A 26,497-nucleotide genomic window follows, 5' to 3' on the forward strand; every position below is an offset into this window, starting at 1 on the left:
CAGGTGCTCTCCACACGCGCTCCCCCGTGGCACTTGCCTCTGGTTCTCTATTTCTTCTTGCGTCCTCCCTTCTGCCCCAGGGACCTCCAGGATCCTTCTGCGGGGGCCTGGGGTGGCAAGATCGTGCAGGATGAAGAATCCGGGGCCGAGAGCACTCCTCTAGTGCTGCCGGTCAGTCATCTTGCCGGCCACGCCCCTGGCACTGGGGACCAGGTCAGCAGGATCACAGGGCACTTCAGTCAAAGTTGCATCTTAAAACCTGCCAAAATTGGGGGTGGGTACTGCAATCAGAACCCAGCTACCTACAGAGGACAAACAGTTTGTTTTGTGGAATTACCCAACTTCGCCCAATCAGAGATATTCTCCTGGTGCCCAACATATGGTCCGAGCCAAAGCCCCCTCCTGGAGATTCTCTTATTTCTCCTATGCTGTCAAGCCAGACCATAAAAATGTTCCTTAACTTACTTTCATGTTGCCAATAATGGACTTACACACTCTCCATTATTGATATTTTTTTTACATTTGGGCGTACATTAAACTTGTTTGACTACATGAAGCGTAAGAGAAATGTTATTTAAATTTGCACAACAGTGTAGCAAAACATTTTCATTCAAGTTGCAACTAGTTTTCTGTATACATTTTATTTGGAAAATAACAATTATCAGTCTTGCTTTCATGCTTCTGAATGTAATAAAGAAGCATTTTAGAAACATTATAGATAGTTTCAAATTGTAAAACATTTGCAAATGTGTGCATGTTTATTGTCGGCACTACAAACTCAGATGCAAACTCACCTAACAATTCCTTGCATTTCTTTTGAGGGCTCGTCCTAACAATGAAGGCTTTAGTATTAATGATTCAAATATACAAGCTTAAACTACTTTATACATACGGGCTCAAATCTTGCTTTTGGTGGACTCTGAATTGGCTGCTGAAGGTTTTGTGCTGCAGGTTTTGGGTCTTCTTTTAATCCCAAGCGAGCCATAGGCATTCTGCACCCATGCACACACAAATTCCAGTGGACACCGGCATTTGCCACTGCAGAAACCAACACACCACACTCTCCCTCTCAAGCTCTCTCCCTCTCTGTCGCCTTCTCTCTCTCTTTCTCCCTCCCTCGGTCTCTTCCTCTCTCTTTCTCACTCCCTCTTGTGAATACAGATACCACATGTTACAGGCACGCGTCCTACACATGGTCAGTTCCCTAGATTCCCCACTGTGGGGGAGCCAATAGTTGCCAGTCCCCAGCAGAAGCACCAGCTAGTTTGATAGCCAGCTTGACTCAACTGAATGGCCAAGCTGGGTTCTGTCAAGGACATGCCTTGGATTCTCTAGTGGCAATGCTGGACTAGCTTTGCAGGTGCTCAGTTCAAATACTGATGTCTGGACTGCTATTTATTGGATGTGTTGTCAGCTTTCGAAATAGTAAGTCATAACATTTTGTGAAACCTGACAGATCTGCTGGGAATTACGGAGAATCCCTAGCCTCTTGATCCTTCCTTCTGACTGATGTAGTCAAGCCTATAATTCTGCCCTTGCTATCACTTTGCAGAAAACAGTGTTTGTTTGCAGCGGTCTTCAGGGATCAGCTCTATCCCTCGTGATGTTTATTAGCTATTTCCAGACATTTTATAGTGTGGCTTTGTCATTTGTTTTCATTCACCAGCTTATGTTATGTGGCTGACTCTCACATTCTGCTGAAATTTGGCAAGCAGACCACCAACAATACGAACAGGTTAAGTGGCTGCTTGCCAAGGACTCACATAAAGGTGTTGTCCAAATTGAAATCAAGAGATAACTGAAATCACATTATTAACTGAAATTGCGCTGTTTGGCAACTGTGGGCCAATGACTTACACCAATGTCTAGTTCCAGTGACCACTTTGAAAAACTTAGAGGGGCCTTTTTTACCAACATCTGACATTTGGCCCTCAAAGTAAAAAAAAGGTTTGAGACAAGGGATGGGATCTTTGCACCTAAAGTTGTGGAATCCTATTATTCTTTTTTTATCCTCCATGATCAACACAGTCAGATAATTAGGTCCGTGTCTTGGCTCACATAGAGCATTCTATTGTACACAGTGTTTGAAACTACTTTTATAATCAAACTTCAAAGCATTCAAAACATGGCAGTCAGGTCCGCCTGAAGACATGGAAAGTTTGAGCAGGTTTTAAAGGCTTGCCCGAAACTTAATTACGTGCCTGTTAAACTGTGAATTCAGTTAAAAAATCAATTTCTGGTACATCAGACCTTCTACAACATAGGACTGAGTTAGCCATCATGTAAACTTAACCATTAAAGACCTTCAATAACATTACTGATCAGGTCACTTCCTGCTCTGTTGTGTCCCCTGCTTCACGTGGGTTCATAGTGGAGGAAGAGCATTTTGAGTTCGGGTCTCATAAATGTGGAATGACCTTTATCTGAAGCTTGTTAACATCACTTGTTTTGATCTTGTAAGCAGGTACTGAAATATTATTCATCTTGCTAATTTGCCCTGGTGCTGCATTTCAACAACAGACATCTCCTATTGCCAAGATGCTAAATGTGCTTTAAAAATAAAGAATAGTTGTGTAGAAAGGCACTGAATTTGGACAATTTTTTTAACTTAAGCTTATTGTTTGTTCTTATAGCTGGGCCTTGATTAATTATTTTTATAGTGGGTTATTTTCTTTTATAAGAAGTCTATGAAGAGAATTAGATCTATTACATATTTCTGTTTTGTAGAAATTTGTGAATAATAAGGTCCAAGGGGAGCAATAAGTGGCTTTGTCCTGAACATTTAAAATTGACATTCAGTATTTGATACAGCTGTTGCAAACATTTGGGCTTCAGTGAAAGTCTTGCTTTTTATTTTCATCAGCTTCATACCACCAACACTTTAGTTAACTTTTTCGCATCTTTGAAGAAAATGCTTCTCAGTACCAGTATGTCAGATTACAGCATGGATGACAAAGACAGTTGATTTGTATTGTAGGTTGGCGTCTTAAGAGTGACAAGTGCTGTGTATGCTGAAAGGGCAAATGCTTTTGATCTATGGAGTGTATTTTTCATTTCTTCACTCAAAAACCCATGTCGACCTTCTGTTTCCAAAATAGTATATGGTGGAAAATGCGACCACTTCCCTGAAAGTGAACACATGTATTTTATTTATAGAGTTGTTTTTAACTTCTGGCAAGAAAGCTATTTTTAAATAAATGTATGTATTTTTTAAACAATTTTTTTGTTTACAGCAAATTATTTCAAGTCTTCTGGGCTTACGCTTCATGAACGTTTTTCCAAGTTGAAAGATAAACAAGCGGAAGATGTAAAGGAAGCAACAGCACATCCAGATCCAGAAATACACAGGTATATATTTAACTTTGTCTAGTACCTTTGCTGTATTAGATATTTTTATCACTTAAATGTGTTGAAGGACTCGTTATGGGCCAGGGCGAATTCTTAGGCATGAAAACATTTATTTTCAAACCTTGAATTTCTTTTATTTCAAGAGGTGCCACATTCTCAAAGAACTGCTTAGTGTATTTGGGACATTGAAATAAAATACAAAGCCATATTGAAGGGTATTTGGATGATAATGCCCCCTGCATTCTGTGGCCACGCAGCTTCAAATAATGGAGCAATATGATTTGCCTCAAGGGCATTTTTTCACATTGGCCCTCTCGTCCTCACTGGATGTTCCAGTGAGTCCCATGAGAGTGATCACTCTGCTTGGCTGGTGGAAACACAAACAGAAATTTTGTGGATATTGTTACAGAGCTCAGGGACATTTTAATTACAGTGTAATAGGTAGATGTGGAGGGTAGGGAGAATACCCTGACCCCTTAGCTCTTGAGGCCCTGGGGTCAAGTTTGAATAAAGTGTTCTTTTGTTGTTGTTTATTTTTTTTTTTTACTGCGTTAGATCACACAGGAGTCTCTTGGAGCCTTTGCTGCCTCCTGTGCTTCTGAGAGACTTGCAGGAAGCCATGCAGATGTGTTGACCCCAGAGAGATGCTCATGAGTATACTGCAGTTAGAGAAAATAATTTTAAAGACCACGCATGGAAGGGGTCTGGCTGTCTGCGGGGTGTTGATAGGCAGGGGTTATGCTACCCCTGTGGGCAACTCCATGCCGCATACAGGCAAATGCTGGGCACGGAGGGGTTTGGCATACTTATATGTAGTAATAACATTTTACTTTGCCTAAAAAAAATAAAAAAAATAAACACTAAAGGTTAAAGTGAAGTTATAGTTGGGTGAAAATGTCAGTTAAAAAGACACTGAAATTCCCCAGTTGGAGTTAACTGAAGCAACTAGAGCTCATGCTCTTGCCCTGCACTGCTTAGGACCCCACATATTAGATGACTCATGGAATGTTTTACGACCTCTGAAAACATCACTGACATCTGAAATTACATCATTAATGATGACACGTGTGCGTGTGCATGGCAGGGGTGAAAGTCTTAGTTTTTTCAGTTAACTATACCTGATGAATTATTTTTGTGTGTTATGTGTGTGTGTGTGTGTATTTATATATATATATATATATATATATATATATATATATATATGTGTGTGTTAACTATTCCTGATGAATTAGTTTTGTGTGTGTGTATATATATATGTTCGATGGCATGTGTAGCTGCAGATACACATGCTGTGCACAGTCCGCCATCTGGTGTTGGGCTCGGAGTGTTACAAGTTGTTTTTCTTCAAAGAGGTCTTTTCGAGTCACGAGACCGAGGGACTCCTCCCATTTCGACTCCATTGCGCATGGGCGTCGACTCCATCTTAGATTGTTTTTTTTCCGCCATCGGGTTCGGACGTGTTCCTTTTCGCTCTGTGTTTTGGGTCGGAAAGTTAGTTAGAATCTCAGAAACAAACGTCGGTATTGTTTGCGTTCGGTATCGGGTTAGTTAGAACAAATCGACACCGAATTCTGAAGAGCTCTGGTGGCCCTTCGGGGTTTTTTCGATCCCCAGTCGGGGCCTGGTCGGCCCGGCCACACGTGACTTCAAGGCTGATGGAACGGACCCCATTCCGCTTCTGCCCAAAATGCCATAACAAGTATCCGTATACGGATCAGCATCTGGTTTGTAACTTGTGCTTATCTCCCGAGCACAAGGAAGATACTTGTGAAGCCTGTCGAGCGTTTCGGTCAAGAAAGACGTTAAGAGACTGAAGAGCCAGAAGATTGCAAATGGCGTTGACGCCGACAGGGCAAGAGCGTTTCGAGGAGGAAGAAGAAGCTTTCTCCATCCACGAGTCGGACTCGGAAGAGATCGAGGCCGAAGAAACGCCAAAAACCGTGAGTAAGACGTCGAAACATAAGACTCACGAGAAGTCAACAAAAGCCCAGGGGACGCCACCGCCAACAGGCCATGGCTTAACCCGAAAAATAGGTGACCGATCATCGGCACCGAAAAAGGGCACGCTTGTGGCGAAGTCATCCGACTCAGGTCGAGATACCGCCACACCGCAACCTCGGACCCGAGACAGCGGCTCAGAAAAAATTCGGCACCGAGACAGCGGCACCGAAGAAGTTCGGCACCGAGACACCACGCCGAAAATAAAAAAGGTTTCTTCGGAGCCTAAAAAGACATCCGAAAAAGTTTCGGTTCCGAAACATCCAGCCTCGGAGCCGAAAACAGGTTCCTACACAGAGGAACAAGGATTAACCTCCCAAATGCAAAAGCATAGATTCGGAGAGGAACTTGAAGCTGTAGAGCCAGACTATACACAAAGAAGGCTCCACATTCATGAGGACACAGGGAAGATAACCACTCTTCCCCCAATTAAAATAAAAAGAAAACTTGCCTTTCAACAAAAGGACAAGCAGCCACAGGCAAAAGTGGCAAGGAAAACAACTCCACCACCGTCTCCACCACCATCAATACACGCATCACCAGTAACAACTCCACCACTGATGCACTCCCCAGCTCATACTACAATGAGTCAGGATGATCTCGATGCATGGGACCTTTACGACGCCCCAGTATCAGACAACAGCCCAGACTCGTACCCTGCAAAACAGTCGCCACCTGAGGACAGTACATCTTACACACAGGTGGTCGCAAGAGCAGCTGCTTTTCACAACGTCAACTTGCATTCCGAACCAATTGAGGATGATTTTTTGTTTAACACCCTATCATCCACCCATAGCCAGTACCAAAGCCTACCTATGCTCCCAGGAATGCTAAAACATTCAAAACAGATCTTTCAAGATCCTGTTAAAGGCAGAGCCATAACTCCAAGGGTAGAGAAAAAATACAAGCCACCGCCAACAGATCCCGTTTATATTACAACGCAATTGACACCAGACTCAGTAGTTGTCGGGGCAGCTCGTAAGAGAGCGAACTCTCATACCTCAGGGGACGCACCACCTTCAGACAAGGAGAGTCGCAAATTTGATGCAGCGGGCAAAAGGGTGGCAGCACAAGCAGCAAACCAATGGCGCATTGCCAATTCACAAGCACTTTTGGCAAGATATGATAGAGCTCATTGGGATGAGATGCAGCATTTCATAGAACACTTACCCAAAGAGTTCCAGAAAAGAGCGCAACAGGTGGTGGAAGAAGGACAAAGTATCTCAAATAATCAGATACGGTCTTCAATGGATGCAGCAGATACGGCTGCAAGGACAGTAAACACTGCAATAACAATAAGAAGGCACGCATGGCTGCGTACTTCGGGGTTCAAGCCAGAAATTCAACAAGCCGTGCTAAATATGCCCTTTAATGAACAGCAGTTGTTTGGGCCGGAAGTCGACACTGCTATTGAAAAACTCAAGAAAGACACTGATACAGCCAAAGCCATGGGCGCACTCTACTCCCCGCAGAGCAGAGGCACTTTTCGCAAAACACCTTTTAGGGGAGGGTTTCGAGGTCAACCAACAGAAACCACAACATCACAAGCAAGGCCCACTTACCAGAGCCAATATCAGCGGGGAGGTTTTCGGGGGCAATATAGAGGAGGCCAATTCCAGAAGAATAGGGGAAAGTTCCAAAGCCCCAAAACTCCTCAAAATAAACAGTGACTTACAAGTCACACAACCCCATCACATAACACCTGTGGGGGGGAGACTAAGCCAATTTTACAAACATTGGGAGGAAATAACAACAGACACTTGGGTCTTAGCAATTATCCAGCATGGTTATTGCATAGAATTTCTCAAATTCCCTCCAAACATCCCACCGAAAACACACAGTATGTCAAAACAACATATAGACCTTCTAGGACTAGAAGTTCAAGCATTGTTACAAAAAGAAGCAATAGAATTAGTACCAAATCTACAAATAAACACAGGAGTTTACTCACTGTACTTTCTAATACCCAAAAAGGACGGCAGTCTGAGACCAATACTAGATCTCAGAACACTAAATACCTACATCAAATCAGACCACTTTCACATGGTTACATTACAAGACGTAATCCCACTGCTCAAACAACAAGACTACATGACAACACTAGACCTAAAGGATGCGTATTTCCATATACCAATACATCCTTCACACAGAAAGTACTTAAGGTTCGTATTCCAAGGAATACATTACCAATTCAAAGTGTTGCCATTCGGAATAACAACAGCGCCAAGAGTTTTTACAAAATGCCTGGCGGTAGTAGCTGCACATATCAGAAGGCAGCGAATACATGTGTTCCCGTACTTAGACGACTGGTTAATCAAAACCAACACGCTAAAACAGTGTTCACAGCACACAAAATATGTCCTACAAATCCTCCACAAACTAGGTTTCTCGATCAACTACACAAAGTCACACCTTATGCCGTGTCAAACACAGCAATACTTAGGAGCGACAATCAAAACAGCAAAAGGAATTGCCACTCCAAGTCCACAAAGGGTTCAAACATTTCACAATGTAATACAGGCCATGTACCCAAATCAAAGGGTACAAGTCAAAATGGTAATGAAACTGCTAGGCCTGATGTCTTTTGCATAGCCATTGTCCCAAACGCAAGGTTGCACATGCGGCCCTTACAACAGTGCCTAGCATCACAATGGTCACAAGCACAGGGTCAGCTTCTAGATCTGGTGTTGATAGACCGCCAAACATACATCTTGCTTCTATGGTGGAACAGTATAAATTTAAACCAAGGGCGGCCTTTCCAAGACCCAGTGCCACAATACGTCATAACGACAGATGCTTCCATGACAGGGTGGGGAGCACACCTCAATCAACACAGCATCCAGGGACAATGGGACATACATCAAAGACAGTTTCACATAAATCGCTTAGAACTGTTAGCGGTATTTCTAGCGCTGAAAGCATTTCAGCCCATAATAACCCAAAAATACATTCTACTCAAAACAGACAACATGACAACAATGTATTACTTAAACAAACAGGGAGGGACGCACTCAACACAGTTGTGTCTCCTTACACAAAAAATATGGCATTGGGCAATTCACAACCACATTCGCCTAATAGCACAATTTATTCCAAGAATTCAGAACCAGTTAGCGGACAATCTCTCTCGGGATCACCAACAAATCCACGAAATGGAGATTCACCCCCAAATAATAAAAAATTACTTTCAAATTTGGGGAACACCTCAAATAGATCTATTTGCAACAAAAGAAAACTCAAAATGCCAAAACTTCGCATCCAGGTACCCACAGGACCAATCCCAAGGCAATGCTCCATGGATGAACTGGTCAGGGATATTTGCGTACGCTTTTCCCCCTCTCCCGCTCCTTCCATATCTGGTAAACAGGTTGAGTCAAAACAAACTCAAACTCATACTAATAGCACCAACATGGGCGAGGCAACCTTGGTACACAACACTACTAGACCTTCCGGTAGTACCTCATGTCAAACTACCCAACAGACCAGATCTGTTAACACAACACAAACAACAGATCAGACATCCAAATCCAGCACCTCTGAATCTAGCAATTTGGCTCCTGAAATCCTAGAATTCGGACACTTAGACCTCACACAAGAATGTATGGACGTCATAAGACAAGCTAGGAAACCTACCACTAGACACTGCTTTGCAAATAAGTGGAAAAGATTTGTTTATTACTGCCAAAATAATCAAATCCAGCCATTACACGCATCTCTAAAAGATATAGTAGGATATTTACTACATTTACAAAAATCAAATCTAGCTTTCTCTTCCATAAAGATACATCTTACCGCAATATCAGCTTACCTGCAAATTACTCATTCAACTTCATTATTCAGAATACCAGTCATAAAAGCGTTTATGGAAGGCCTAAAGAGAATTATACCACCAAGAACGCCACCTGTTCCTTCCTGGAACCTCAATATTGTCTTAACACGACTCATGGGTCCACTGTTTGAACCCGTGCATTCTTGTGAAATGCAATACTTAACGTGGAAAGTTGTGTTTTTAATTGCCATCACATCTCTAAGAAGAGTGAGTGAAATTCAAGCTTTTACCATACAAGAACCATTTATTCAAATACACAAAAATAAAATAGTCCTACGAACAAATCCAAAATTTTTACCAAAGGTAATCTCACCGTTCCACTTGAATCAAACGGTAAAATTACCAGTGTTCTTCCCACAGCCAGATTCTATAGCTGAAAGAGCACTACATACATTAGACATCAAAAGAGCGCTAATGTATTACATTGACAGAACAAAACTAATTCGAAAAACAAAACAACTATTTATTGCTTTTCAAAAACCTCATACAGGAAATCCAATTTCAAAACAAGGCATTGCTAGATGGATAGTTAAATGCATTCAAACCTGCTATATTAAAGCAAAGAGACAGCTGCCTATTGCACCAAAGGCACACTCAACCAGAAAGAAAGGTGCTACCATGGCCTTTCTAGGAAATATTCCAATGAACGAAATATGTAAGGCAGCAACATGGTCTACGCCTCATACATTTACCAAGCACTACTGTGTGGATGTGTTAACTGCACAACAGGCCACAGTAGGTCAAGCTGTACTAAGAACATTATTTCAAACAACTTCAACTCCTACAGGCTGAACCACCGCTTTTGGGGAGAGAACTGCTTACTAATCTATGCACAGCATGTGTATCTGCAGCTACACATGCCATCGAACGGAAAATGTCACTTACCCAGTGTACATCTGTTCGTGGCATTAGTCGCTGCAGATTCACATGCGCCCACCCGCCTCCCCGGCAGCCTGTAGCCGTTTAGAAGTAGATCTTGAACATTTGTACATTTGTAAATATATTACTTTAAGCTTCATTATGTACATACTTATTCACTCCATTGCATGGGCACTATTACTAGCATACACAACTCCTACCTCACCCTCTGCGGGGAAAACAATCTAAGATGGAGTCGACGCCCATGCGCAATGGAGTCGAAATGGGAGGAGTCCCTCGGTCTCGTGACTCGAAAAGACTTCTTTGAAGAAAAACAACTTGTAACACTCCGAGCCCAACACCAGATGGCGGACTGTGCACAGCATGTGAATCTGCAGCGACTAATGCCACGAACAGATGTACACTGGGTAAGTGACATTTTCCATATGTATGTTCGATGGCTTGTGCAGCTGCAGATACACATGCTTTGCATAAGTTCGCCATCTAGGGTTGGGCTCGGAGTGTTACAAGATGTTTTTCTTCGAAGAAGCTTTTTCTGATGGATACAACTAACTGTGGATTCCTCACCTTTAGAATTCTCCCAATGCGCCAGCATTCAATGGAAATTTTCTTCCTAGCTCCCTACTTCGAAGAGGATGTCACAATTGTACGGCTCCGCGCGCAACCCCGTCTGACATCATTGTGGCAATAAGAAGTCCTTGCCGGTGTGCTGACGTCAGTTCCCGTTTATCCGCGCCTTCGACGCTAACCGTTTATTACTACCTCTTGGCAGTTACTGTTTCGAGTAATTGTGGTAGAGCGTTACAATGCCTCCACTGAAAAAATTGGGATTTAAGCCTTGTAATGAATGCGGGGGTCGCATGTCGGTGACGGATCCTCATGAAAATTGCTTGTGGTGCCTGAGCTCAGACCACGACTTGAAGGAGTGCGTGTCCTGCCAGCGGATGAACCCGAAGGCCTTGAAAGAAAGAGACGCTATGCTTTTCTTGGCAAAAGTTAAGAAGGAGCAGAGGTCACCGAAGATCAAATGAGAGGGAGACATCATTGCATAGATTCTTGATGTCGTTCTTCCAGAGATCGGTCTCTGTCCCCTCCAAGACGGCACTGCACGGTGTGGGAGATCAGCCCTACAGTGTCTCCTCAGCGTCCGAGTCCATAGGCTTTTCCTGCACCAAATTTGATTGAAATCCCCGAGACCCCGGAGAGCCCTTTGGCTCCGTTTTCTCCTGGGTCTACTCATGATCAGGATTTGGGTGTACAAGTATCGGAGTCGGTTCAGACACCTCAGGAGGAGCAAAGGTTTCCTGCCTTCCCGGCTCCGGAAGCGGATCCTTCAGCGTTCCTTAATGCTATGTTTAGCATATTTAACTGAGCTATGGCCCCTTCTGGTCCCACGCATCTGTTGGCATTCACGCTGGGGTTGCCCGCACCGTACAAGCAGGCTCAGTTTGTACCCTTTTTTCCTGGTGAAGGGGCTGGCTCTGTGCCAATGATTTCACCTCCTCTACCCCGGATGATGGTGATGATGACGCCGTTGGAGCCGATACCAGCGTCTGATGGATCCCGATCGACCCACATTGTCTCACCTCCCTCTCCTCCATCGGAGCATCCTTCTACTTTGAAACCGGTGTCATCGACATCTGCTAATTCTCTGTCGACGCCGCGTTTGGAGTCCAGGCTGAGGTTGAGAAGGAGGGCCTTGAGACTGTTGGAGGAGCAAGAGTATCAACAACAGCTGTTGGAGGAAGGGGGAATTCCTGAGCCTTTAGGTGATTTTCAGGGCCTAGACTCTGCTAGTGATCTGGATACGTCCCCTGAGTGGGATTTCTCATCCCCTAGAGGAGAACTTAAAGTGCAGGCAGCTTCTTACCACAGTGTGATAAGAAAGACTTCTGAGTTTTTGGACCTACTAATACCGACATCGGAGATGAAAACAAACTATTTAACTGAGGTGTTACATCCATCGGCTACGTCCCCTAAGCCTCGCCTCCCTTTTAATGATGCCCTTACTGAGCTTATTTTAGAACTTTAGAGGAAGCCTGTCACAACTCCAGTGGTTTCCAGGACTCTGGCTAGGAGTTACAGAGTTACTCCAGGAGATCTGCAGTTTCTGTCGCAACATCAAACACCTGAGAGCTTGGTGGTTCAGGCCTCTTGTTCTGCATGATCTGCTCCTGGTTCGTTCCCTGCGACTTCATCTAATAGGGAGGTCTAAGTGTATGAAGCAGACGGCTAAGAAGTGCTTCTCCTTAGGCAGTATGGCCTTGAAGTCTCTCAATGCTGTGTGTGTGCTGGGGAGGTATATCCATGCCCTGATGGAGTCGGCAAGAGATGTTGTGCCAAGATTGCCTCAGGATGGGCAGGGGTATTTTGATGAACTCCTGCTGGACAGTCAAGCGGCAGCAAAGCAGATCATTCAGTCTGACTTGGACACTGCAGATTTGGTTGCCAGAGCTATGCACTTCTGAAGCAACCAGGAGGCATGCGTGGCTCAGAGGTTCTAGTTTCTTCTCTGATGTTCAGGCTAAGCTGATGGACCTTCCTTTTGATGGTGAGAAGTTGTTTGGGACCAAAGCCAACTCAGTTTTGGAATGATTTAAAGAAAGCACGACTACTGCAAAATCTTTGGGACTCCACTCTTCATCGTCTGCACCCTTTAGGTCTTTTCGAAGATTCAGGGGTTTTGGCTGTGGGTCCTCTTTTTGTGGAAGGCCACAATCCAGCGTTAAGCTGCTTGCCCACCCTATATACAGATCTTATAGGGAAAGTGGGAGGGTTAGAATGCGAGAAGCCATCCAACTGCCTTCCGCTTCATCCTCTTCCTCTGGGGAAGCCCATCAAGGAAAGCAACCCTAGTTTTCTTTAAATATTCCAGCATGTTTTACCCATAGGGGGAAAGCGGTTTCATTTTCTCCACGAGTGGGAGTTAATCACATCGGACTCTTGGGTGCTGAATATAGTGGGGAAAGGTTATGCCCTTCCTTTTCAGAAGTTTCCCCCTCCCGTCCCTCCATGTCATTTGTTTTGCACAGAAGATCATCTCCTGTTGCTTCAGCAGGAGATGCAAGTCCTTTTGTTAAAAGGTTCAGTCGAGTTTGTTCCAGAGCAGATGGGTCAGGGATGGTATTCAAGGTATTCCCTGATTCCCAAGAAGGATGGTCGATTGAGGCCTAACCTGAATCTGCAGATTTAGAATTGGTTCCTCAAACAGGAGAACCTCAAAATGGCCACCCTAGCTCAGACGCTTCTTGCCTTGAACGAGGAAGACTGGATTGACTTGCAGGATGCTTATTTTCATATCCCTATTCTGAAGTCACACAGGAAGTATCTCCGGTTTGTGGTAAGGTCGCAGCACCACCAATTTGCGGTCCTTCCTTTTGGTCTTACTTTCGCACCTCAAGTCTTCATGAAGGTGATGGCAGTGGTTGCAGCGGACCTCAGAAGGAAGGGAATATCTGTATTTCCTTACCTGGACGAATCGGCTGATCAAAGCGGGGTCCCCAGAGCTCGTGCTGCATCACCTGCAAGTGACAACCCAGTTGTTATTCAACCTGGGCTTTACAGTAAATGTGCCCATATCTCACCCAGAGCCCTCTCAGCGTCTCCTGTTATAGGGGCAGTACTGAACACAACATCGAAACAGGCCCACCCTCCTTAGAGGATTCAGGACATTCAGGCGTTGATCCCAGTGTTTCAGAACGGAGTGGCTGTTTCAGTTCAAGCTCCTACGTCTTGTCGCTTCCTGCACTCTGTTGGTGACTCGTGCACGTTGGCACATGAGAGCTCTCCAGTGGTGCCTCCGCAAGCAGTGGTTTCAACACAAACGGGATCTCAAGAAGTCAGTAACGATCTCCAGAGACGCAGCAGTGGATCTACGATGGTGGTCTGGGGACGGCAACTTTTCCCAAGGAATGCCGTTTTGTCTACCTCCTCCGGTGGCCATGGTCATAACGGATGCTTCCACTCTAGGGTGGGGAGCTCATCTGGGGGGCCTGGAGATCAAAGGTCATTGGTCTCCAGTGGAACAGATGTTTCACATCAATCTGTTAGAATTATGGCCAATACGTCTGGCTCTCAAGGCCTTCCTTCTGTCCCTTCGCGGTCAGTCAGTTAAAGTTTTTTGTTTTTTTTGTGTGTGTGTTGTAATTCTTTATTCCAACGCATTGATACTGTACATAAATCCCATTTAGCATGGAAAAAGTACATAGCTCTCAGTGAGGCCCAACATATTCATGAGGGAGTGTACAAGCGTACAAGAGAAAATAGTGAATTGAGGCATACAAATGTCTAACGACTTGAGAGCAATTGCCGCAGTTCGAGTGCCATGTAACTGGCAATACAACATAGGCATTCTGGTAGGTGTGCAGGCTTGTGTCCATGTCTCTGTTCGTGCTCTAGCGGCAGTGTACATAAAGGACCAATATTCCGGACATACCCCTGCTTATTGTTGCTATCTCACTTCCCCATACTGTAGCATTCGCCACCGTAAGTAGAAGCGAAGGAGGCAGTAGGAGGAGGTTTCTAGCTGGGAGGCCTTTAGGAAGGAATGAACAGTTCCTCTAGACCGCGGAAACAAAATGGATGGTACGGACAAGAGGGGAATGTGGGGGGGAGGGGTGGGGGAAGGTCAAGAGGGAGTGGGCAAAGAGAGGCAGCTGAGTCAATGGGAAGGGGAGGCGGCGAAGGGGATGTGGGTAAGGGGGGGGATGAGCAGGAAGGGACAGTCCACCTGTGGCAAACCACAGCCCAGCTCAGGTGGAAACGCTTGGCAGTGCACAGCTAGGACCTTTCGGGAAGGGAGAATAGCGCACTGGCATGTGAATATGTAAGTCCATGGTAAATATACCAATGTCCAGCAGTCTGTATCGAAATGCTTGCAGATGTCCGTCAACCCTCCGGCGCGGAAAAAAAGGGGGGTCCACGTTTGAAGGAATATGTCCAACTTATCCTGAAGGCCATAAATGAGCCTCTCATGAGTGGCCACCTGGTACATAGCAGTGACCCATTCCCCATGAGGAGGGACAGTGTCTGTGCGCCAGTGCCTGAGGATACACACCTTGACCGCAGCTATGTGTAGTAAGCGCTGCTGTGGTTGGGATAGGCAGCCTACTTCACTGTTATCATGCAACAACAATGGGGAGGGGGTGAGAGAGGGCGGCAGCGGTATTCCCTCCCTGAGGGTGCACCCCACTTTCCACCAGAAAGGTTGTGTAGCTGGGCAATCATGCAGGATGTGTCACAGATCTCAACGGTCGTGAGGGCATCTCCAACATGAGGCGTGGGATAACAACTCCACCGAACGCAACTTCTGGGGGGCCAGTACCACTCGTGCAACGTCTTGAAGAGACTGAAGTTCAGGCGGGCCTCTCGAGCTCCTCGATCTCTGGCCGCAATTATTTCTGCCCAGTCTTCCAATTCGTATTCAGTCTGGAGTAGTGCCTGCCACTTGGCCCTGATGGAGAGCAAGAGTGGGAGGGAAATGAGGTGACGATTTAGCTGAGCATGCTGTCCAGAAATTCCTCAACGAAGGGATCCCCAGGTTTTCAGGTAGTCAAGTATTGCGGATTGAGAGAGGCTCCAGGGGGGTTTCTCCAATCACCCCTCCAGACAATCTTTAAGCTAGACAAAGCGCCATAAATGGTGTGCCGGAAGATCAAATTCCTCCCTAAGTTCTGTGAATGATTTCAAGGTGCCCCCGTTCAGAAGTTGGTCAAGTCGCTGAAGGCCCTTCGAGCGCCACTCCTCCCAGAAGATGGATTTTTTCCCTATGAGCAATCCCCCATTGCCCCATAGCGGTGCTCTGTCGTGGATCTGGGGGTCTATTTTGAGCAATCGATGGGCTTGTCGCCATGAGTGTCGCATGGCTCTGATCATAGGATTGGTGGTGCGCAGAGAAGTCGATCTTGCAAAATAGAGTATCTGTAGCCCCGACGGAGAGTGTGAAAGAGTCCTTTCTGCCGTGACCCAAAAGGGTGGTTCCCTCACTCCCGGTAGCAGGTAGGCTAACTGTGAGAGGTGTAGCGCCAGTGTGTAATGTTCCATGGAAGGAAGACCTAGCTCTCCATACTCACATCTGGCGAGTAATGCTGCTCTGGGAAGTCGTGGGCGCATTGATCCCCAGACAAAGGTACGAATGCGATGGTCTATCTCTCGGAGAAGAGGCAGAGGGATCTGCAAAGACATCATACCCAGAACATATAGAAAACGTGGCAGGGTCACCATGCGTACCGCCTGGACTCTACCCCACATGAAGCGGCCTAAGTGTTTCCATTTGTCAAAAGTCACGTTTCATAATGGTTAGCAATGGGTCCAAATTATCCGCCACCATTTTCTCTAGTCCTCTGTTGATGTATATGCCAAGATACTGGAAACAAGACTGTTTCCATTTCACCGAGAGGCCCTGAACTGACGCGCTCACTGTTACTGGGGATACAGGTAATGTCTCTCTCTTATCCCAGTTGGTTCGGGATCCTGAAAAGAGCTCAAATTCAGGGAGTATGGCACGAGGAGTGGGTAGGGAATTGGATAGATTGGTGAACAGAATATCATCGGCATATAGATAAATAGTGGAACAACCACCAGGGATGGATATCCCGGCGATGGTACTGGAGCCGCGTATCGTGGCCGCCAGGGGTTCAATAGCCAAGAGAAACAGCAAAGGGGACAAGGGGCAGCCCTGGCGAGTCCCCCTACGCACTGAAAATGTCAGATAGGAACCCACCGCAGTTGACCTGTGCGGTCGGGGAGTCATATAGTAAACACACCATCTTGATGAAGTTAGTCCAGAGGCCAAATCGTTCTAGCGTTTTGAAGAGGTACCACCACTCTATGCGATCAAATGCCTTCTCAGCGTCCAGGGAGAGGGCAAGAGCCTCCTCCTGTGAGTCTCGTGCCACCCAGAGAGCATGTAGTAGCGTGTGGAGGTGGTTTCTGGAAGAGCGGCCGGGTACAAAGCCAACCTGTGTTATGGACCAGAGAAGGTATGACCTTCTTAAGACGAGCCGCGAGTATCCCTGCCAAGATTTTAACATTTCTGTTAAGGAGGAATATGGGACGGTAACTACTACACAGAAGAGGGTCCTTACCTGGCTTGGGAAAGAGTATTATAGAGGCTTTGTTGAATAGTGGATGCAAAGAGCCAGTTTGGCTAGCCCCGTGAAAAGCTTCATTCAAGGCTTCCACCGTATCCTCCCCTGTCCATTTATAGAACTCCTTCGGGTATCCATCCTCACCGGGAGCTTTATGATATGGGATGTTAGCAATAGCCTGTCGAATCTCATCTCTGCTGATGTCTCCTTCTAAAAGAGCCCTGCCCTCCTTCGAGAGGCAAGGCAGATTCGCCATTCTCAAGAAAAGTGGACAGCCTGACCCGGTCTTCCTCTGTTTCTGGAGCGTATAGGGTCCAGTAGAAGTGACCAAACTCGTCAGCAATTTCTTTGGGTTGTGTAATAAGTGAACCGTGGGCTCTGTGTAAGGCCAGTATGGCCAGTGTCGCCTCTCGTTGACGGAGTTGGGCGGCTAGCAGCCAGCCTGCTTTCTCTCCATGCTCATAGTGGCAACCTTTCAGTCTCTATAGGGCATATTCAGCGCGTGATGTAAAGAGGGTGTTGAGTTCCATTTTGGCTTGTTCCAAGTGGTGACGAAGGGATGGGGAGGGGACCCGAGTGTATTCACGGGTAGTTTGAACAATACAGTCTTCCAGAGCTCTCTGCTGTTCACGCCTCTGGTCATTGGCAGTATCCCTCATAAGTTGTCCCCTAATAGTCGCCTTTGCTGCAGCCCACAGTAACTGGGGCGAGGAAACTGAGCCCTTGCTTATCATGGAGATAAGCAGTGACATGGGATCTGAGCTGCTCTTTCCCCCCTCGGGGTTCTGTATCTGGAGGTGTTAAGGCGCCACAGCTTACGACCAGGAGAAGCCAGTCCCAGCCCTGGGGACAAGAAGACTGGAGAGTGATCCGACAAGGCAGCCGGTAGTATTGCAGGCTCTCTAATGGCTTGCAAGAACCGATGAGAGAACAGGAAGTAGTCCAGTCTGGATCGGGTACCATATACTGGGGAGACGAAGATGTAGTCACGATCAGAGGGGTGAGAAAGGCGCCAATGGTCCAGCAAACCATGGTCTGATAGGACGTCCCCCAAAAAGGGCCCTGTCTGCATTGTTCCCCGTGTCACAACCGCTCCATCTATCTAGAATGGCGTCCGGCGCTAGCTTCCAGTCCCCTCCCAGAAGGTACTGAGAGGCTCAGATCTCCGTCAAATCTATTAAGAGAGAGGGAAAAAAAGAGCGTTTGGAACCTGTGGGAGCGTAGACAGATCCTACACACACTGTGGAGGAGCCCAGCACCAGCTTGGCAAGAACATAGCGCCCCTCCCGGTCACACCATGTCCTAAGAAGCCTAAACTGTAAGGATCGGCGGATGAGAATCGCCACTCCACACCTCCGTCCCAAGCCCTGTGCCCCGTTGTGTACTGACGGTGCCCCGCTGTAGAGCACTCTGCCCACCCAGTCCCTGCGCAGCTTCTCCAATTCTGATGGGGATAGGTGGGTTTCCTGCAAGAGGGCAATGTCTGCTTTTTTGGACCATAGGTAAGATAGGACTTTTTACCGTTTGATGTAGTGCGTCATGCCATGAACGTTCCAGGAGAGGACCGTCAGTGGGGCAGTGGATCCCATTAGGAGATAGCAGTGGTCTGGGAGTAGGAGTACTAAAGATCTCCGATGGCGGAGTATACTGAGTGAGGAGTTATTGCGGGGGAAGCAATACTCCAAGTATGTGTATGTTGATAAAGGGTAGACAAGAAAGTGAAGGGGGAGGCTATGGGGAGCCCTAGCGTGGAAACACAGAAGATGAGATAGGATATATAAGGGATGGGAGGACAGATCGGTGTATAGCTGGGAAAAGAAAGGGCCCAAAGCTAGAGGCTTGAGTCGCAGGAAGAAAGGAAAAAGGAGGAAAAGAGACAGACCGAGGCGTGTGGTAGACAAGGAAACTCCTCACCACTGAAAGCTCTGTTGAACTGCGGGTCAGGACCAGCATGGTCCGCACACTGGGCGAGCGCGGAGAGGCAGAGGAGAAGAAGAGAGTCGTAAGACAGAAGAGCCATCTACAGACATCTGAGGATAAATAACGACAGGCAACAGGATTATGGGTGGGAGGAGGGAGACAGGTTGAGGAACACAATGTGACAAAGAACTAGATCAAGAAGGTAGAGAGATGCCCCAAAAAAGGGCCCAGAGCCAAGATGAAAGGAGTCCCTCACTCCGGGGCAAGTCAGGAGACGAGGACGAGACCAAACACACAGTACAGGCAACGCGTAAGGGGAGCTAAGTAATCCGAGTGGTCTAGATCCGAGAAGACAGGAGGGTGTCAAGAATCAGGCTGGTTGAGCAGATGGTCATGTCCCCACTCAAAGGCCCCAGCCGTAACGAGATCTCCGTCGGTGGCTTGTGTCCTGCGGGATCAGCAGTGGGATATACCTGTGCATAAACTTAGAGAATCTCACTAACAACACTAGGACAATGTTATAACACTAAAACACTCGCACATTGACCTCTCCCGCCTTCCTCCCCATAAAAGATAGAGGAGGCAGGCAGGTATAGCACTTAGCTGTCCGATGTGAAGGTTCCCGCTGCTTCTCAATGCGTACAAATGTTCTGGGGGGGACATATAGAGCAGCATTATGAGTGTTCTGCGGGTGATGGTTTCAGAGGTGAACGAGACATCTCTGCCCTGGTCCTGGTTATGAGCGATCACTGCTTGTAAAGCATGGTCGCGTCCTTCCTGCGATTTAGGCAGGCGGTCGTAAGCCCTTCCCCCTCTCCTGCGAGGCGGCATGATGTTGGGATGTGGCAGGAGAAGCAGAAGGAGTGGCCCCCATGGCAGGGGAATCAGGACTCAAGGGTGTAGGGGCATAGTCCATGGGTATTGAGTGAGGTCGTCCAAGAATGAGCCAAGGTCTCCAGGTTCGGTGAAGTCCCTCGATTTACCATTGTATGTGATCCGCATACGAGCAGGTTCGAAGAGGCCAAATTTGATGTCCAGCTTCCGGAGTTGTGGTCTGAGGGCTAGGAACGCCTTCCGCCTCTCATTTGTTATCCTGGAGAAGTCTGCTGCCATTCTGACCTCATGGCCCTCCAATGAGAATGGACCCTGAGACTGAGCTGCTGAGAGGACCAGGCGAGCCTGCTCATGACGGAGGAAACACACGATGATAGGGCGAGGCCGCTTTATGAAGAGGGCCGATCCTATGCGCTCTCTGGAACTCGAGTGGTGGTGAAAAGACCAAGCTGGTGAGCTCACGGAGCAAGCTTTTAAGGAAGGCTTTGATATTGGTTCCTTTTTTGTGTTCTGGTATGCCAAAGAAACTAACATTGTCCCTCCGGCTCCTGTCCTCAAGGTCCGTGATCTTTGCTCGTAGGGTCTGCAGCGCTGCACCATTTTCCAGTACCATCGCGACGTGTTCTTCTACAGTCGTGAGGCTTTGATCAGGGTCCGTCACCTTCTCTCGGAAACAGGCTATATCCGTCCGAATGGAGGCAGAGGCCGTTGAGAGGTCCAAAATCTTTAGGTCCACAGCTTCTAAATGCCGCCCTACCACTGTAATGTCCTGCAGTATGCGGTCTTTGGCATCTACTGCTTGAAGGTCAGCTGGTAAGGTCGTAGGGCTGGAGAGGGCCGACTGCGTAGCCATGATTTTTGGTTGAGCAATGGCCTCTGAGACTAGCAGTTGACTAGAATGTTTACCTGAAGGTTTACCTCTTGGCATCGTCTCTGAGGATGAGAGGCCCTGCAGGACACTCCTGGCAATGAGGCTATACCGCTGTCTAGTGAGCTGAGTTGCCTTCCCAGTGACAACTAGGGTCCCCTATGCAATGACCTCTGATGGGCATCCAGTGGAGTGGAGCTAGTCCTCTTAGAAAAAAGCATCCAGAACGGAGAAGTGACGGGATCCCCAGATCAATAAGATGCGGAAGACTTGGCGTCCCGTCCTGGTTGCGGTATGATTAGTCGTTAGGCGTCTCTCTGCCCTATCTTGTTGTAGCCTGTCTATAGCAGGCCTTGGCGTTCTAAGATTCTTCAATCCTGGCCAAGGGCAAGAGAGGTGAGGCGCGCCGGGGCAGCTCATATGCTAAAATGAGCTGACTACAGCAGCCCCCAAGATATGCACGAGTGAAGACCCGGTTGATGCAGGGACATGGCTAATCGGCTGGATCACAGCTTCAGACTCACCTCACTGAGGGCGGCAGTCATCCCAGGTTGTAGGTATTAAACTGCTGTGCTATGCTGTGTTCTCCTGGGCCAGGAGGAGGTTTGTCGCCAATATGGGGTCTTGTTTCGGGTCCTTCTGTGTTGATGGTGCAGGTGCCAACCCCTCTGGTAGGGGAGAGCACCTCTCCTCCCTGGTTCCCTCTACGAGGCGGTGGGGGTGTATGGTGTTCGCCTCAGTGACACTGTCACATTGTATACTGTAGATCACCATTCGCCCCAGTATATTTCGCAAGCTTCAGATGTGGGCAACACTCCTGCCACCGTCTCTCTGACCCCCACCTAGACATCCGGGGACGGATAGGGCCTCATGGTCCAGGCACTAAGGAATCCAACTCCGCAGCGGGCCCCAAAGCAACCCACACGGTCAGGTGCTGTGATGCTCAGCCTTGTGTCTCCCCTCAGTGGTCCCCCAGGTGTCCCAGGCCGGTTTCTGACAGGTCGCGATCCTGCGCGGCTCTCCCGCTACCCCTCCGTGCTGCAGGTCAGAGAGGACTGCTTGCCTCACTACCTATGTCCGAGCCGCCAAAAGACCAACGACTTAGTCGGGCCCCAAAGCATGATCCGTAACAGGGAATAATCCCCTCCGGCCGCCTGCCTCACCACGTGGTCTCATGGGCTCCCGACCGTGAGTCGAGCCGCAGCCGCTGGTGCCGATGTAGGCCGCAACGTCTCTGCGGTCCTGCCGGCGTTTGACGGAGAATATTGGCACTGTCAGGCTCCCCTATCTGTGCTGGGTATGGGTAAGTCGTGGAGGTAGCCCCCCTGGTAGCTGGGGTACCTTCCGCGTCCTCCGTCTCGTCTCGTCCCGGCGCGTGGAGCTCTGAAGTCAGGCGGCCATGCAGCACAACGGCCAGACCACGTCCCCCCAGTCAGTTCAAGTCTTGACGGACAACACTACCGAGATATGGTACATCAACAAGCAGGGAGGAGTAGGGTCATACCTTCTCTGCAGAGTGGCTCTGCGACTCTGGTCCTGGTCACAGGACCATCGGATTTGCATATTAGCAAACCATCTGGCTGGAGTTCTCAGCATACGTGCGGACAGTTACATTCGGCATTTCTCGACCGATCACAAGTGGTGTCTTCATCTGGACCTGGTTCTTCACATTTCCTCAGATAGACCTGTTTGTCACTCAGGAGAACACACACTGCCCGTCGTTCTGCAGCCTCCAGTAACCGGTGCAGGGGGCTTTGGGGGATGTGTTTCAGATGTCTTGGTGCGACCAGTTGCTTTAAGCATTTCCCCCTCATACCTTTGATTCCTCGAGTTCTGAGGAAGATTCGACAAGATTGGGCTCAAGTCATTGTAATAGCCCCAGATTGGCCAAGAAGGGTGTGGTACACAGACCTTCTCCAACTCTCACTGTGCATGCCGCTCTATATCCCTTACAGGGTAGACCTCCCTCTGCAGTCGCAGGGGCAGGTTCTACACCCTCACCTCCAGAGCCTGCACCTACATGCCTGGAGATTGAACGGGGCAATCTGTGTTCTTTTTCTCTCCTGCCAGAAGTGGTGGATGTTATCTTATCGGCCAGGCGGCTCTCCACCAATACAATCTTTGCTGGCAGATGGGTGAAATTTGCTGCTTGGTGTGGAGAGAGACAACTTGATCCTCGAAGGCCCATTTGTCTGATATTTTGCTTTTTCCCTGGCACAGAGGAGCAGGGAGTAGAAGTGATTCTACCTCTTGTTTTAGCAGAACAATGTGTTCAGGAGAAAGCCTGTGTGAGCGAGGGGGAATATTTTGTGGATTGGATAGGAGTTCTAGGCAATAACCATTGTGGATAATTGACAGTACCCATTGATCTAATCTAATTTTGTGCCATTGATGGTAGAAATGTTGCAATCTTCCTCCCACAGGAGATGTGTGCTGTGTTGGCACGCAGAGAAAGTCACTGCTTGATGAGGTGGAGGCACCTCTGTGGTAGTGGATTTGCCCCTACTTCTGAAGTTGTGTCCTCTGTAGGATCCTCTGAAAGATCGACCTAGAATAATACTGTAGTCCCTGTTTTTGTTGGGACGTAGAGGCCTCTGATGTTTGGGGTTTAAAACCCCCTCTCAATTGGGGCTTGCAAAAAAGTACCCCGAAAAGGTGTTTATGTAAAGAGCACCCATGGCCTTTGCTGTATCGGAGTCTTTTTTAAATTTTTCAATGGTAGTATCCACCTCTGGTCCAAATAGCTGCTGTTTGTTAAACGGCATATTAAGGACCGCTTGCTATATCTCAGGTTTGAATTCTGAGGACCGCAACAAAGCATGCATTCTCATCATAGCAATGGTATTTATTCCCCTAGTTGCTGTGTCTGCTGCATCTAGGGTGGATCTAATTCTCAATGCTTGTCCTTCTGCCACTACCTGCTTTGCCCTTTTTTGGTGTTCCGTGGGGAGATATTGAAGGAACTCCTGCATCTTGTCCCAAGGGGCCCTGTCGTACCTGGCTAAAAGAACTTGGGAGTTGGCAATTCTCTATTGATTTGCAGCTTAAGTTGCCACTATTTTGCCTGCTGCATTGAATTTGCAGCTTTCTTTATCAGGGGGAGGAGCATTCCCTGTGGACTGACTGTTTGCCCTCTTTCTAGCTACACTGACAACAATAGAATCAGGTGGTAATTGTTGTGTTATGATGAGTGGATCTGATGGTGCGGCTTTATTTTTTTTTATCCACCCACGATGTGAGTACTCATCTTTGCTGGTTCTTTAAAAATATCAGCAGCATGTTTTAGCATGCCTGGAAGCATTGGCAAACATTGGTACTGTTTGTGTAGAGGACATTGTGTTGAAAAGAAAGTCATCCTCTATGGGTTCAGAGTGCATCTGCACATTGCAGTATGTGGCTGCTCTAGCAATCACCTGATTATAGGCTGTGGTGTCTTCTGGTGGAGATGGCCTAGTGGGATATAGATCAGGAGGGTCATTAGATGGGATAGGGTAGGAATCCTATACATCCAGTGGGTCTACATTGTCAGTATTGTCACCCATATATTCCCCATGTGAAGAGACAGGAGATTACATAGAATACTGTATAGGTGAAGGTGGTGGTGAAGTGGGAAGCAAAGTAGAGTGCAGTGGAGAAGGCTGCTGTACTGTCTTTGGTTTCTCCTTGTGCTTAAGTATTTTTGCAGGTTAAGGCCAGGTTCCAAACTTTATTGGAAAGACAGCTTCCTCATTGTTATTGAAGGAGGAGAGGCTATAATCTTCCCAGTGTCTTTTTCAACCTATATTTTCCGTTGTTTATGGTCCATCACTTCAAGAATGGGCCTAATGTCTGCTGATTCCTCTGTAGATGGAACATATTTGCTACCTATAGTTGTGTGCTCCGAAAGCATGGCGATTGGCTGCTTTGATCCGGCCGAAAAAGTGGACTCTGAAGCAGATGGGAGTTTTTTCGGCTCCGAAGAGTAGCTTTTCTGCTTCAGGTCCGAGGAGGTATGGAAACGTTTTGGTTCCAAAGTGGATCCTCCACCTTGCGATTCAATCCTAAAACATACGTGGCAGACTATTCAGTTGAACGCATTTTGGGCTTATTCGATGCCGAAACCGATGGCTGGTTGTCGAGATATAACTTACGGGCCTGACCATGGCCGGTAAGTAGTGGTGGACCCAAGACTATTTGTGTTGACTTTTTGGGATGTTTTTGGTGATGACAAGGGGCTGGCGTACTCACGTACTGCGCCGCAGGAATACCTTGGCTGTCCCCATCTGACTCATGTTTGGAATTGGAGTCTGTGTTGGAAACTGCATTCTGCGCCTGTTCCGCACCAAAAATGTCAGGCATGTGTTTGGTCGACTTCGATACCACCTCCATCCGACCTGCTCTCCAATCCAACAGAGTTATCTTGGAGCTGAAGGATCGGCATGCCTCGCAGGTTTCTTCTTTGTGGTCCAGAGAGCGAGGCAGAGATTACACACCGAGTGCTAGTCAGCGTAGGAGAGCTTAGTATGGCACCAAGGGCAGAATCGAAAAGGAGTCCAATCCATAAGTCTGTGACACAGTAGGCCCAAGAAGGGCACGGGTGCACAAAAGTAAGTTACTGTGAGGAATCCACAGGTAGCTACAGTATCCACCAGAAAAAGCGTTCCCGAAGGTAAGTAACTTGTTCTTCTGATGGATACAACTACCTGTGGATTCCTCATCTTATGAATAGAATCCCAAAGCAGTCCCGCACTCGGATGTGGGTGCCTGACTGGTCAAACCAAGAAGTCCTGCAAAACAGAACGTGCAAAATGGCCATCCCTCCTAACTTCCGTGTCTAAGCAATAATTCTTTGCGAAAGTGTGGAGAGAAGCCCAAGTTGCTGCCTTACAAATGTCAACAACTGATAAACGTCTAGCTAAAGCCGAAGAGGCAGACTTAGCCCTGTTGAAATGGGGCCTAATACCTTCAGGAGGAACCTTCTTAGCTATTGAATAACAAATCTTTATGCAAAGAATGACCCACCCTGAAAGGGTTCTCTTGTGGACGGCTTTGCCCTTCATCTTGTCGACATATCCAACAAAGTTGATCATCAGTTCTAAAGTTCTTTTTGTCCTCTCAATGTAGAAACTCGGACCCTTCTTGGATCCAAGCAGTGCAGTCTTTCCTCCTCCTTTAAAGGATGGGGAGGAGGGTAAAAGGACGAGAGTGTAATAAATTGTCCCAGATGAAAGGGAGTGGCTACTTTAGGAAGGAAAGCCGCCCTGGTTCTCAGCACCAACTTGTCAGCATGAAAGGTTGTAAAAGGAGGTTTCACACTAAGAGCCCGAAGCTCACTCACACGTCTAGCAGACGTGATAGCCGTTAGGAAAACTGTTTTTGAAGCTAAAAGCCTTAACGGGAAAGAATGCATGGGCTCAAACGGTGAACCCATTAAAAGAGTAAGAACTAAATTCAAATCCCACTGAGGCATTACAAACGGAGTGGGAGGAAACTTGTAAATGAACCCTTTAAGGAACCTAAGAACTAAAGGGGACTGAAATAAGGAAGGCTGATCAGGAAGGCAAAGAAAGGCCGACAGGGCTGACAAATAGCCCTTCACTGTCACCACTGCACTCAACAAGGAACAGGAGTATATTCTCTATACTTCGTCATACCAAAAAAGGATGGCGCACTCAGACCAGTCCTCTAACTCAGACCTCTCAATCAGTACATTCTCTCAGAGCATTTCCACATGGTCACTCTTCGGGATGTCTA

The 26,497-nt window shown here is 47.3% G+C and overlaps 1 protein-coding gene across 5 annotated transcripts in view; it reads left to right on the top strand.

Annotated features, from left to right (window-relative positions):
• BCLAF3 (BCLAF1 and THRAP3 family member 3) overlaps positions 1 to 26,497 on the top strand; it is a 443,788-nt gene that overhangs the window by 118,854 nt on the left and 298,437 nt on the right. For all 5 annotated transcript variants that reach the window (XM_069204687.1, XM_069204689.1, XM_069204690.1 and 2 more), the window contains exon 6: positions 3,234 to 3,348. In XM_069204687.1, coding sequence (XP_069060788.1) covers positions 3,234 to 3,348 — 115 coding nt within the window. The remainder of the gene's footprint in view (positions 1 to 3,233; positions 3,349 to 26,497) is intronic.

The sequence above is a fragment of the Pleurodeles waltl genome, chromosome 8 (assembly GCF_031143425.1).
Source record: "Pleurodeles waltl isolate 20211129_DDA chromosome 8, aPleWal1.hap1.20221129, whole genome shotgun sequence".
NCBI classification, from domain to species: domain Eukaryota; kingdom Metazoa; phylum Chordata; class Amphibia; order Caudata; family Salamandridae; genus Pleurodeles; species Pleurodeles waltl.